The 13842-nt window shown below is 39.8% G+C and overlaps 2 protein-coding genes across 2 annotated transcripts; both read right to left on the reverse strand.

Annotated features, from left to right (window-relative positions):
* Positions 1-2613: 2613 nt before the first annotated feature.
* Positions 2614-4956, reverse strand: c4h19orf53 (chromosome 4 C19orf53 homolog). Its single transcript, XM_088374752.1, has 3 exons — positions 4808-4956; positions 4156-4211; positions 2614-3117 (listed from the first exon to the last, which is right to left on the reverse strand). Exons 1-3 carry the CDS (start codon positions 4941-4943, stop codon positions 2974-2976), a joined length of 336 nt encoding a protein of 111 aa, XP_088230878.1. The 5' UTR covers positions 4944-4956; the 3' UTR covers positions 2614-2973.
* A 360-nt stretch (positions 4957-5316) lies between these two features.
* Positions 5317-13319, reverse strand: mri1 (methylthioribose-1-phosphate isomerase 1). The gene is made up of 6 exons (XM_088373337.1): positions 12853-13319; positions 11127-11350; positions 8289-8458; positions 8040-8216; positions 7738-7962; positions 5317-6454 (listed from the first exon to the last, which is right to left on the reverse strand). The coding sequence occupies exons 1-6, from the start codon at positions 12982-12984 to the stop codon at positions 6321-6323; spliced, it is 1062 nt and encodes a 353-aa protein (XP_088229463.1). The 5' UTR covers positions 12985-13319; the 3' UTR covers positions 5317-6320.
* Positions 13320-13842: the final 523 nt, after the last annotated feature.

The raw sequence follows: 13842 nt of genomic DNA on the forward strand, positions 1-13842 counted from the left end.
ATCACATACACAAATGAAATTATTTAATGGCTATTGTTAGCAATAAACCGAATTTGAAATCCAAAGTTATGTAAAATTGTGGCACACAAATATTTAACTGTATGTGTGGGCAAAGTTCTAGGACTGGTGTCATAAAAGATATATTTCACATTCAAACTAAGTGTTCCTTTTCAAAGTGATTTCTTTCCCAGCCTTCTCTGCCCACCTTCAGGCACTACTACAAGGATACTTTGAGTATTCTGCGCAGTTCTGTTGTTAGTGCAATCTTGATGTCAAACATGTCTTTGAAATTAGTCAATTTGATGACACAGTAAAGCTTGTTGTAGAGGGAAAAAAAATCACACGGAGCCAGGTTGGGGTTAAATGTTAAGCAAAATTTCAATGTCAGTACAGATTTTTTGATAAAGTAGACTTTTTTGATTTTGGGCCATGTAACGTGATATGGCAGGCCGGTTGTGGCCCTCAGTCCTTGGATTTGACAACTATGCTCTAAACCTATTAAAGGTGTATTTCAAAATTACAATGCTGTGTCTGGCTCTCAAAAAAAGGTTGTTGTTTTGATCTTTCTTTTAAGGGGAGAATGGTTTCTCATTGCTTTTATGCCAATGATTTAAGAGGAGAGCAGACTGAAGGTCATGAGGGTGTCGGCCTTGGAAAAGTAGATAGATAGATAACTAAAAGTATAAAAGATGACGACTGGCAATAACCTAAGTAAGCCGAAACAGACTGCTAATGTACCGCAACTGCATTTATGAGAGTATGGGCCTGTAGAATACTATATTTTTCTAATTTGTTGAGATTTTTATAAAAATGTTGTTTGATGTTTTGTATTGTGAGGTGGTAAAGCTCCATTTAGCATCCTGAGAAGACTTTTTATACTGTACAATATGTTTTGCCATATTCTAGCCCTTCTTTTTTTTTTTTTTTTTGCTCGTGTGAGAGCTGCTGCCAGAGTATTTTTAACAGCGCAACAGAGTGCACACACAATTTGCCATCATGGAGATTCAAGGAGATTCGTGTCACAGTCCACTAACACAGAAGAAAGATGCTTGGAACCATACTGGGTCATGCATGGAAGAAATAAAGAAATCATGCAATCTCACTCCTGATATTTAAGGCATATGCTTGTTTACTTGGGAAAAATCCATCTGAACTGCAGTGATGAGAAATGATTAATTGTGAAGGCACTGGCCATGAGTGAGCATTGTGTATTTTAGCGGGGGGGTAGTTTACAAAGCCACATGAGAGCATTGTGTGTCTAAAGCAAACTAGAGCGAGAATGTTAAAGCCGTACACTAGTCAACTGCAAATTTTCATTAGAGATAGCTTTATTTTTCCCTAAACGTATTACAGCCACTGATGTCTACTTTTTCTTTGTGCACGTCAGGTTTTGGGGCTATGTTTGTTGTTGTTTTTAAGTGTGCACTATAAAACACAGCAAAATTGATTTTACCATGCATTGGCATTTATATCTATGACGTTTTAGAAAAATAATCCACCTGTTGCTAAACCTAACCCTTAATTCATAAATACTGTATTGCATGTTATTATTGTGGAAACCTCATTTTCAAGACAAAAAATAAGGGTACATTTCGAATCAGCAGGAAAAATCGGATCATCTAGAAAAGTTTACATACAAAATGTTGTAAAAAAAAAAATGTGTTGAGCAGTTGTGTTAACTCTTCTGGTAAAAAAACCTGAATGACCACTCTTGGGATGTTCATTCGCTTAATTTTGTAGACGAATAGCAGATGAGACATGACATGTAATTTATTTCCATTAATTGAGGGGGGGGGGGTTCCATCGGCTTGGTCTAAAAATGTGCATTCCTACCACATTTTCCTTGATTTTCCTTAGTGCCCCATAAAGCCAGTAGTTGCTATTTTGGGTGACTTAAGTTTTGTGTCATGTCTGTGATTTTACCTTTTCCCACAAATAAAGAACTAAATGAACATCCTCTGAGAGTAGTAATTGCATTGTTTTTGACAGGGGCTGTATAAAGGAGGGTTGAAGGGGCGTTTGCCCCACACACTGAAGGACATTGGTGGTCCCCTGGAGATTTCCATCTGAGTTCATGGCGATAATACAATGCAGTGGTGAATGTTATGACCCATGTACACCACCAGGTGGCAATGAAACCATCATGACAGATTCTGAAAATTATACAGTACTACAGTACAGTTTTACTGCTGTGTATTAAATATTCAAGCAGAAAATTATCATTCTATTTGATCGTTTTTCAGCCTCCGTGAAATATTTGAAAGGGCGTGACTTAAGTTTTGATTTATTATGCATATAGCCACTAAAGAGTACAGTACTATACATCCAAGTTTGTATGATAGCAAGTTTATGTTTCTTGCTATGACTAAAGAAGGAGTGTTAACCGGCCCATAGTGAACCTGATCCCTGGTCACTGCTTCAACTCATCTCTGACACTAATCAGAATAGCGACTACAGAAAATAAATGCATGGGTAACTGAATACGCTCGCAAAAAGTAAGTGATTAGAGTCAACCAGTGTTGTAGTTCAACAGCAAACTATGCAGAGCGATTGTGTGCTTAGTTGGAGCGATAATTATTGAAAACCATTGACAGGAAATGACACAACAAGCAATTAAATGTTTGTTAATGTATTACATGTTTAATGACAATTATTTTGTTACTATAAGACTGTGGGCACCCTCTCTCTCTCGGACATTCTGGGTTTTCAGGTCATAACTATTGCTTACTTTAAAAATTATGTCGTTTTTAAATGAATAGATACATTTTCCAGATTTACAGTTTCAAGTCAAGTATTTTCACCACTACAAAATCTCACAAGTTATTCTTTTTATAGCTGAAAAGAACAAAAAACTGAAACAAGAGCAACAAAAACACATCATTGTAAAGATGTAATACTTGGGGACTTAACAACTTTGAAGATTTGTGCTCCCTGTAGAGTCTTAATGTTATTCTTTGTCCATTGTATCATGTCCTATTTGGAACTGCTTCCTGGCCGAGGGGCTCCAGGGTGGCTTTTTTCAGCACCTTTGACCACGCTGAGGGGCTTGTGTAGAGTTAAGCTTGCCTTGTGGGTCACATCATGTTCAATCTTGTTCCTGATGGCAACTTCCAGACCCTTTTGGGAAAACAACAAATGGCTCACAAACTTGAGATGATGGTTGAATTCACCATTTAATTCAATATGGAGGGGGGGGGGGGGGAATCTGGGGGGGAATCTCAAGATATAAATAACATAATAAAAGTGCACAAAAGGCAAAACCAGATATTTAGGAGGAAAACAAAGATGCATGTGCAATAAGTGGTAGGTCACATACTGTTGCTACACTAACAAAGCAATGTTACTTTGGTCTTATCGTGCTGCCGTAGGGTGGTAGGCAGGGTGCACCTTGAACTGGTTGCCAGCCAGGTTGCAGGGCACACATAGACAATAGTTATTTAAATATAATAATTGTTAGTAGTACACTAACATACTTTCTTTAGACAAAATTATACAGTTTGGCTGACCATTGTCGTGTTCGATGTTTAATTCACTTTTATATTTTTCTGTTTTACAGTGGGACTGACAAACAGCTTGAAGCAAGCTTACTTTTTGAGAAGGAGCACAGGCGCTAAGGAAATACTGTGTGTCTTTTAGTAAGTTTGAATGTGTTTAAAGTTCATGAGCGAGATAAATCATATATCCTTCATGATAAAAAAGGAGTGCCCTATTCAGTTTGGTCTCATAAACACACCAGCTTCTGACTAAATGTAAATCACCCACACTGTAAGTCTTAACTACAACACAAGTGTGCAGAATTAAATATGGCCTAAATACAAACGATGGAGTTCTCTTCATAGAATCCCAAATTAGTAGTTACATCATAATGTGTGGTAGCCTCCAGATCACAAACTTAATGCAGTTGTAAAATGGTATTCCCAGTAATTTTGGGGGTGAAAGAACACATATGGCCACAGCTGTAAAACATTACATGAAAATCAATAGTGTGAGTGTCTCACTACAATTATACCAATGGATTTGAGTTTGCAGATATATTGAAGATTGATTATAGTTCAATAAAAGCATATTTTAGTGGAATTATTTCTATTGCATCATCAAGATAGAGTACACGATTATTGGTATGGTTATAAATGAGAGCTGCGAGAAACGTCTTACCTTCTTGAGTTTTTGTTGTTGAATAACTTGTGTCTTCTTGGGTGCAATGATCCTCCCTTTAAGAGAAAAAAGAATGTTCCTTTACTCAGGACACAATTTTTAAACAGCCTGGAAGAATGAATAGACCAAAAAAACACTTGGACCATGTTTCGTTTTCTGTAAATAAGCACTAAAACAACGGTTGTGAGTGAGTTTTGTCGTGGACAAAAAAAAAAAAAACACTACTTTTAAATAGGATTGGAGAATCCCTTCATCAACCATCGAAATTTCAGTAATTTGAAATGCAACAAAACGAAACGAAGGCCAGTCTAAAGCGTTTCCAAATGACGTCACATTCAGTGGTTACAGGAATTCCTTACGCATTGTAAAAAAATAATGATTTACTCAGGGGGACATCTGCCACTCCGTCTAATACATGATCCGGCCGAATGGGCAGATGCTTCTGTACCTCCCCGCAAAAGGTTATTCCCCAATATAAACCTTTTCCAGGGAACTGTGAACAAATCAAGACATTTTAGGTTGGAAATTGTTTGGGAAAGTAGTTAGTACGAAAGGTGTCAACAGACCCACGTGCAGGTGACATTCAACCATTAATTGTTTCACTTTTTGTCTTTTGTTCCAGCTGCTAACTGGTAAAATATGACATTCATACCTCCTTTCTTTGGGCCCTTCTGTTTGTTTTGTTGTTGCTTTTTCGGGGCTCCAGGACGTTGGGCTTTAAACTTCTGCGAACCTTGGGCCATGTTGACAAACCGGAAGATAAAACGCCAAAGGTCTTCTTCTGTCATTCAGCCCGTGGTCTATTTTTCTACTTACCGCCACCTATTGGTTGATTACGATATTAACATCGTGCAACCATGCCACGAAAACAATCGATTTTGCTGTACTTTTATTTTTTTCTTATGTGAAAAGACAGTACCTGATTGCATTGTAGCTATAGACACATGAAAAAAACATTAAAAAAAAACACTAAATAATTTAAAAAGTCAAATATTACCCTTACATAAACAGGACGAAATCTTCCACAGTAGTTTGAAGTCAATCAATCATTCAGTTTCATTTTCTCAGTTTGTGAAAGTAATTTACAGTCATCTTAAGTTCGGTGGACAGCAACATGACCGGCTTGGAAGACAAAAAAAAAAGAAAAAAAAAAGGACCAAATCACACTTGAATGTCAAACTTTTATTTTGTGATAGTCTACTCCTCACTGTGTATATACAGCAAAAGCTGTTTTGGTGATATTTTTTTCCCCTTTGGAAATTCTTTATTCCATACGCGATGAACATGGTGACAATGGTTTTGAAAGAAGCGTGGCTACATTATATACTGTAATAATCAAGCGTGTATTGAAAATTAAGTACCGTATAAATATAGCTATGTGTCATCTTTGGGGCCCATCGAGATATGCAGTTTTATAAAATGTTGCCACATGGGCTGAATATTTTAATGATTGTTTGATATTACAGCTACAAATTTGGATGACACTCCTACTAAAGTATCTACACAAAGACAAAAATGAAATGTTAATATAACATTTTGATGCCACCGACTCGTGCGTCATTTTAACTTGATAAATCAGCCGTAGCAGTGGGTTTGATTTCTACATTATGTACACGCTACCAGCAAGAACACATTTGTATTTACAAGTAGACAGCAGCACTTTCAGATACCATAGTTGATCCGAATATTAACTTTAATGTTAAAATCAGTCTAGCCATTATTATTGTTTGTAGTTGCCCTGAAAATTCCCCACAGTTATGTGTTGCCATACACAGTTGAAAGATTAGAGTCAAATTAGCATTCACTAAGGTCTTTTGAAAAGAGAAAGAAGCGGCCAAAAAATTAGGAGCAGCATGAAAACTGTGAGATAGGAGTAATTATGGGAAAAATATGAAAACGTATGGAGGTAGGGGTGCCCTGTCCTGTTCAACTCCCTGCAATGTGTTTCACCTTGCAAGTGATTGCGTGTATGAAAGAAAGACAAAGAATAGAAGTTTTTTTTTCTGCTGACGTGACCACATTTTTTTTTCAAACCAAAATTGAATCACATCATGTCCGTGTGTGTGTGTGCGTGTGTGTGTGTGTGTGCGTGTGTGTGTGTTTTACGACAAAATTAGTGTCTGAAAGTAAGGTGCAGTGGCGCCAAAGTGCCAAAAGGTGGGGCTCTAGAGGGCAGTGAGGCGGCCAGTGAGGGCTGCTTGAAGCTCTGAGGGGAGGAAGACCCCCAGCTCTGTGATGATGCCTCCAGTGATGAGCTGGTGGGGAGTCACGTCAAACGCCGGGTTCCACACCTCAATACCTGCAGATTCATAGCACAAATAGAGAAAGCAGAGGATTTGAAGCGAAGGGCAATGATAGGAAGAAAAACACAAACATTTTGTCAATATATTATGTAGATTTTTCATGTAATTATTGATTTTTTTATATATATATATATATATTTTTAAAACTCAAGCCAACTTCTCACTCAGTTTGGACAGTCTGCTCAGCCACGATCCGAATGTGGACTATTGTGATAGAAAACGGCTACAAATTGCTTACTTTAGTGTTATTGTTAACATCTGGTTCTGTTGGCAATGATAGCAAAGAAGAGTATGTGTAAAATATAACTGCTCATCCTCTCATCCAAGGACTGTTGTCCCCATTAAATGAGTGTTCTTTAATTACTGCGGAGCAGCTCTCTGCTCTACAAATGTAATTATAGATCAATGAGTCTGCCCAGCACTGACAAAATGAACTTAAACACACCCACAACCGCTATCTACAGACTCAACTCAAAAGTGCTTAAGCTAGGACACCTACAAGTGCCATTTAAACTATGTTCAAAAGTCTCCTTTATCCTTAATTGCCAGTGTGCCAGTCTATAATTATGCTGGACACCAAAGCAACACAAATCAATCAGACATTAAATTTTTTTGACATAAAATCATTTTGCAAATATTCTTTTACTGTCTATATTATCTTGTGAAGCGAACAACATCTCTGTTGTTTCCATGGTGAGCCTGGACCACACACAGCTTTGGTCTGTAATATTGGTAGACCAGCTGCGACAGCTGTCATATTGTGTTAGCGCTAGCGTCCATGCTATCCTTATATTTTTAGGAGAGTGCAGAAGATATACTGTATGCTAAAACAATAAATACCCTTTTTTTTTCCTTGATGATAAACATGCCATGTGCTGTATAATCATTTGAACTTCCTTTGTTTTTTCGGCTTTCTTAAGAAAAAAATTAAATCAGTGTTGGATGCTTTCCAAGGAAACTTGGGGGATTTAGTTTAAAATAAACTGGAGTAAATGAATTCCCTAAAGTGATGACTGGCTATAATGTAGCTATAGGATTATTACTCATCTGATTTAATGCAAGTACCGTGGTACCTAGACTTACGAGTACCGCTTATTACGAACCCGGGCTCGTTGCTTATGTTGTGAACCAAAATTTGAGTACACCCCGGTGTCATGAAGATTGTAAAATGGTGTATAAAAAAAAAAAAAAAAAAAAAAAGTACATTGGGTATGCCCACTGGCCCCACAATGCAAAGTTTATATCTAAAGCTACATGAGCATGCATAGTTTTTCCATACCTGAAGCAGCAATTGGGACTCCGTTTATACTGGTGAGTTCCTCAGGCGGGCGAACTTCGATGATGATGTCCCTGCCACTTTCCAGGCTTAAGTCACATGAAGTGCTGGGAGCGGCCACATAGAAAGGAATCCCATGATGCTTGGCAGCAATGGCTAGCTGGTATGTTCCCACTTTGTTGGCTGTGTCGCCATTGGCAACCACTCTGTCTGCACCTACCACCACAGCTGTAGGCCGAAGGCAACGGACAAACAGGATTAAGATGTTGTGAAATGAGGGGAAAAAAGATGTGAGAAACCCAAACCTGTGATGTTCATTTCTCTCATAGTGAGGGCCGCCATGCTGTCTGTGATTAGCGTAGCGGGGATTCCATCTGCGACAGCTTCGTACGCCGTGAGTCGAGACCCCTGGTTGTACGGCCTTGTCTCTGTGCAGTAGACTCGTTTCAGTCTGCCCAGTGTGTGGAGACTTCGCACCACACCTACAGTACACACCCAAACTCTTGCTTACAGTTGCCCGGTCCAAACAGCCACCTCACACAATTAACTCTTACCTAGTGCAGTCCCGTATCCAGCCGTGGCGAGCGAGCCAGTGTTGCAGTGTGTGAGGATGGTCACGGATTCCCGAGGGACGCCCGAAAGGATGTGCTGGGCGCCAAAGTTTCCAATCTTCTTGTTGTCATTGACATCTCGCTCCAGCATGGCTTCAATCCAGGCGATAACACTGTGGGGGGGCACAAAAGGTTAGACTCCCTCACTACAGTTTGCATGCATGGACACAATTGTTAGTACAATTGTTTGTATACTCTGCGCAGGCAAAATTGCCAGAAGCCTTGAGGGGGTCATGAACATGACAAGATGCCTGCTGACAAACCATAAAGCGTCTGAGAGAACGCCTTTTGGATAAAAGAGACAAAAGTTTAACTTTTTGGCAAATTACATCAGAGCCACACAGAGGTAGATCCACAAATAATGACTAAGAACTAAACAATCCAACTGTCCCAAAGAGAATGGATGAGCCAGGTAAGGAAGCTACAAGAAAACCTGGAGAATGTTGATCGATGGAGTGAGGAAAGATATGAGGGCGGCCATGTTGAAGAGGATGATGCGTAGATTGACTGCCATCAGAAGAATCATCTTTTGATTTAATAATTTCATGATTAGGTCATCAAAGTTGAATTACTTTATTATGAAAGTATTTCTTTCTATTTATGCAGCTACTGCATCTCACACAGCCATATTTCTTCTTCACGCTGACTGTTAAATCTTCAATTAAACATTCAGAGAGAAGGCTTTCCAATTTTCACTTTCTTTCATCTGCTTAAGTTTATGTAGCTTCTGGAATACGTACATTTGTGTTGTAACAGCTGCTACCTAAATGTGAAAGAAAAGCCCAAGTTGCTGGTCTTTATGTCTGAGTTGGTGGAAACAGAGGAGGTGAAGCAAGAACACCAATAATTTTGCCTCTGTGAATGAATACAATGAATTCAAAACAAAGTATATAATTTAACAAAATTGGTAGTCACTTTGCCATCTGATTGCTAAGATTCAAATGTAAAGTAGGCAAGTCCTTGTGGCCTTCTTTCCCTCAGTCACAGGACATTAAAAGGTTTGATGAGAGGTGATTCCAAGTTTTGAAAAACATTTAGTAGCTTTTCAGGGGAATGCTTAAAAGAATTGCCAAGGCAAGAGAAATAGCTTATCATTATTATTATTATGCTTGAAAAAGAAAGAACAAAAATCTATCAAGGCAGATGGCATCAACTGGAGAAGTTGCCAAATCTTCAAACTGCTACATTGTTAACAAGAAAGAATCCATTGGTAGCCACTGCAGCAGCCAAAGGTTTAAATCACAGGTGTCAAAGTCAAGGCCCGGGGGCCAGATACGGCCGCCACATCATTTTAGGTGGCCCGCGAAGACAAATTGTGCATCTAATTCATGTCAATTCCAAACTTTCAAATTATTTTCACTTTTAAAAAATGTTTTAATTACCATACATTTTTAAAATAATTTTTATCTTTAAATATTTGATTTGATTTCAATATTTCATTTTTAAATATTTGAACAGTTATTAGTCTCTGTTTTGAAAACTATTTATTCATCAGTTTGTTGTGTAGCCTATACCATATACACAATATAAGACGTTCATACATTTATTTGGGTTGATGATTTTAATGGCCCTTCTGAGGCAAACTATGACTATGATGCAGCCCTCTACAAAAACAAGTTTGACACCCCTGGTTTAAATGAACACAAATTTCCAGTTTTACGTGATGGGGCATAGTAACAAAATCTAATCTCTGCAAAGATTGGCACATGGCCTTTACAGAAACTGGCAGTCGAGCAATCGGCCAATAGTTGACTCAACCCTGAAACTTTGACATTCATGAAGATGGGCAATAAAAGTTCAGCTCCTTACCACAGAGTTCACACCACTGGTGAGACTTAAAAAGCACAAATAATAGATTCAACTTGTTGGACAGACAGAATTAAGAACTTGTAGTACAATGCTGCGAATAGAAGAGCGTGATCCAAAGCACCACAGTCCCTGTCAATCATTGCTGAGGCAGCATTATTACCAGTAGAACTGGGTCACCTGAGTGTATTGATGATGTGGTGTTGAGGTGCAAGACGAATTCTAATGTGTGATGGATCTGCATAGTATACTGTATAATGATGCAAAAAGAGCATGAGGGTTCATCAACCCATGTGATCTGCTTAGGACAACATAAAGCGTCTCAAATGAGAAGCAATAGAAGATAGATTATATTCACAACTGACACATTTGAGCCGACGCGAGTGATCACATTTGCTCAAATTGGTAAATTTGAACTGGAGGAGGCACATTACTGCGTCCTGGAAAAAAAGAAAATATTTAATGTGGTTCGTGGGTACCAGGAGCTGTACACCATAGCGGGACTACTAAAAAAAGAAAAAAGGAGCAGGTTTGGAGAACAGAGAGTGTGGATGTTGGCGTATTAGGTTAAGTGTATTTGCTTGTTTACTGGTGTTAAACAGTGAACCAAGATAGTGCCAGCAATTAGCACAAGACAAACCACTTGCCACGTGATTGACACGTGACGTCCATATTTGTGTCAGAGGAAAAAGAGGAGTTTGTTTCTTCTGTGGGGAAAGGCGACATTTTGTCTTCTTGTTTACTACTACCAGCACTCAAATCTTCTGCCTTTATAATTGTATTACTGGGTGTAGTTTGCAATAAAAGTATGAAGTTAATAAAAGCAGGTGCCGTTTTTTTCTCATTACATCGATTGGATTTTCTTTCAACTACCAAACTAAACTACTTTACAATTTACATATATGCTTATTAAATGATACCAGAGCAAATAATAGAAAGCATGCTGACGCCTGAATTGAAATCAAACTTGCCCACCTTTCTCTCAGCTGCTCGGAGTTCTTCTCCATGCTCTCGTTCTCGGCAAACTCCATTAATTCACGGGCGGCACGACCCATATTGACAGCGGTGGGCCTTGCTGATGTCAGGTGACACAAAGATTCACGGATGAACGTCACGGGGTCATCACCACCCGCGCCAGCTCGTAACTCCACAGCCAAGCTGAGGCAACCTACGATGGCGATGGCTGGGGCACCCCGTACCTGGTAAAGAGAAGCGGCCATGTTCAGCAGACCGGACACCAAACCATATTGTTTCTTTACAAATTGCAGTGGTACTTTGACATGGGTTTAATTTGTTCAGCAACCAAGCTCTGAACTTCGTTTAATTGTTAATTTGGAATGCCTTCACCGGTTCTCAGTATATTTTAGAGTTCTTTTGACGATTCTGTTATTTGTTTTCAAATCTTTAAATGGTTTGGCCCCAACTTAACTCTCTGAGCTCCTTCTCCCATACACATCGTCACCACAGTACAGAGAATTAAGCTAAGCGAAGGCTCAGAGGGGATCGGGCCTTTTCCGTTGCCGGTCCCACTCTTTGGAATGTCCTCCCGCTAAATGTTAGGCAAGAACCCCACCCTACCGGGCCATCTTTAAAACTTGTCTTGAAACACAATTATATTCTTTGGTTTTTGACTCAGCGTGCGACTTGGTTTTTGGTTTTGCATGTTTTTCTTTTATTGTCTTTGTTATCTATATGTTTTACCCGTGGGGTTTTTTTTTGTTGCGTGAATTTTGCTCTATGTACAGTACAGAAAAAAAACCTTGTATTTGTTAATAAAAGCAACAGTAAATAACAATAAAATACAAACTAAAGACATAAATTGATTATATAAAACATACCTGTATATGTACATTGGGATAAGGTAGAGGTCACATGTTTCTGTGGCCTAGTGAGCAACATCAGGAGAAGCTCACACCACAAAGCAAAATTATCTATACAAATAAATATTTTGACCAAGCCATTGCTCATCACCTCAACAGCTTGTAAATTGTTGCCTTGTATTGTTTCTATATCAATTTAATTTTGTCCCCTTAATTAAGTGTGAGTAAAATGCTTTGCGTCATTGCTCTAAAATTCTGACAACAGTTTACTCATTTCACCCTCTTCCAATAAACTACATCATCATGACATCACCTATCTGCTTATAGAAAAATTCTGAATGCTGACACAACCACATCACACTTAACTGCCGCATATTTGTGTAAGTGGGTGGAAGAAAGAGGGTCTGAAACATCTGTGAATTTGCTCTTAGCTGCTAAAGAAGTCCAACAGCTTGCAAGTGCACACATCTTCTTCAACTCTGGCCTTCAAGTGTGCAATGATAAATGCAGTGGGGGTGTCACTGAGTGCAGCACAGGACCAAAAACGCGAACAAAAACCCAAGCAAGGGGCATTAATAATTCATCAATAAGCCGTGCTAGAGAAAGGAGGGGACCGCTTGATGGGTGACTGTATATAAGTCGATTGTCTAGCTTGCACTTTTTAAGTAATCTACATAAAAGATTTGGTTTTGGTGTTGAGGGGGGTACAAAAAAGAAATACAGGCCGAGTGTAAGCGAGAGGGGGGCTACACATGCGTGCACCGGCAGTGGCGGGAGCACAAAGGAGTCGACGGCAGAGGCGCGCATAGACGACGGAAGAAGATGCACATGCAGCCGGCGTGCATGGAGGGGAGGGGGGCGAGGTGATGGAAGAGTCTTACCTTCATGGACTTGATGGCCTCGTAGGCGTCCTGCACCGAGCGGATGTCATCGTAGATGGTCTGGTGAGGCAGCAGCAGCTGGTTGAGGATCTGCAGAGACCCGGCACGATAGCGGATCGCTTCCAGCGTCATGACTGACAAAACGAGGCGGGATGTTGGGGAGGATAACACGGGCGGGTAGTTGGCACGCACACATACACTATCACACACGCACACTCTCGCACTTCACTCTTGAACTAGTGAGCGAGGCCTGGCAGTCGGCTGGTATCGACACGAACAAAGTTGACGAGAGAAGGAGGAAGATGATGAGACGCAATAGGAAGGAAGAAGATAAGGGGCAAGGGAGAGGAGGGTTGGAGAGCTTCACCTACACTGACAGGCAGAAAGACACGGAACCACGTGTCCACGAAGCAGGAAGTCCTCGCCTTGTTAGCCGCGCCCACCCAACCCTAGCTCTCTCCAATGTGATCGCTGCTCCTCACTGTGCCCCTACCCCATCCCCCCATGTCTCTCTTTCAGCCCCTTTGTCAAGGGAAATTTCGCATTCAAAGCCGTTATTAGCATAACAGCAAAGCCCCCCGTTTCCCCCGACAATAGCAAGCATTTTCCACCAACAATGCTTCTATTTTTGCTGCACACGGTCGCTCTGTTTACACTTATTTTTGTTTGCAATGAGCTTCAATATTGCTTTCACCAAAGAATTGTTCTGAAAATTAGACGAATGGGGCGGGGGGGGGAAATCAGGCATTGTGGTTCAGCAGAATTACTTTAAAACTCATAAAACAGTCCTGGACAAATTCAATGGAATCTTTAACAAAATATTGTATTGCACTGCAATGAAACGATTTTTCTAACATTCAGTGAAACTGCATCTCTCAGTTGACTGTTGTCCCGTGCTTCATGAACAAACTGTTCCAATTGTCTCAGGTTTGAAGAATGCTTCCTGCAGATGGCACATTTTAGTTCGCTCCAAAGATGTTCAATAGGATT

The sequence above is a fragment of the Syngnathus floridae genome, chromosome 4, assembly GCF_059516105.1.
Source record: "Syngnathus floridae isolate MCC-2025c chromosome 4, RoL_Sflo_1.0, whole genome shotgun sequence".
NCBI lineage: Eukaryota > Metazoa > Chordata > Actinopteri > Syngnathiformes > Syngnathidae > Syngnathus > Syngnathus floridae.

Coding starts and splice junctions, on each gene's coding strand:
- c4h19orf53 (XM_088374752.1), bottom strand. CDS start 4,943: ATGACAGAAGAAGACCTTTGGCGTTTTATCTTCCGGTTTGTCAACATG. Junction 4,212..4,807: donor GAAGGGCCCAAAGAAAGGAG/GTATGAATGTCA, acceptor TTTCTCTTAAAG/GGAGGATCATTGCACCCAAG. Junction 3,118..4,155: donor AACAACAAAAACTCAAGAAG/GTAAGACGTTTC, acceptor TTTTCCCAAAAG/GGTCTGGAAGTTGCCATCAG.
- mri1 (XM_088373337.1), bottom strand. CDS start 12,984: ATGACGCTGGAAGCGATCCGCTATCGTGCCGGGTCTCTGCAGATCCTC. Junction 8,459..11,126: donor TCCGAGCAGCTGAGAGAAAG/GTGGGCAAGTTT, acceptor GCCCCCCCACAG/TGTTATCGCCTGGATTGAAG. Junction 8,217..8,288: donor TGGATACGGGACTGCACTAG/GTAAGAGTTAAT, acceptor TGTGTACTGTAG/GTGTGGTGCGAAGTCTCCAC.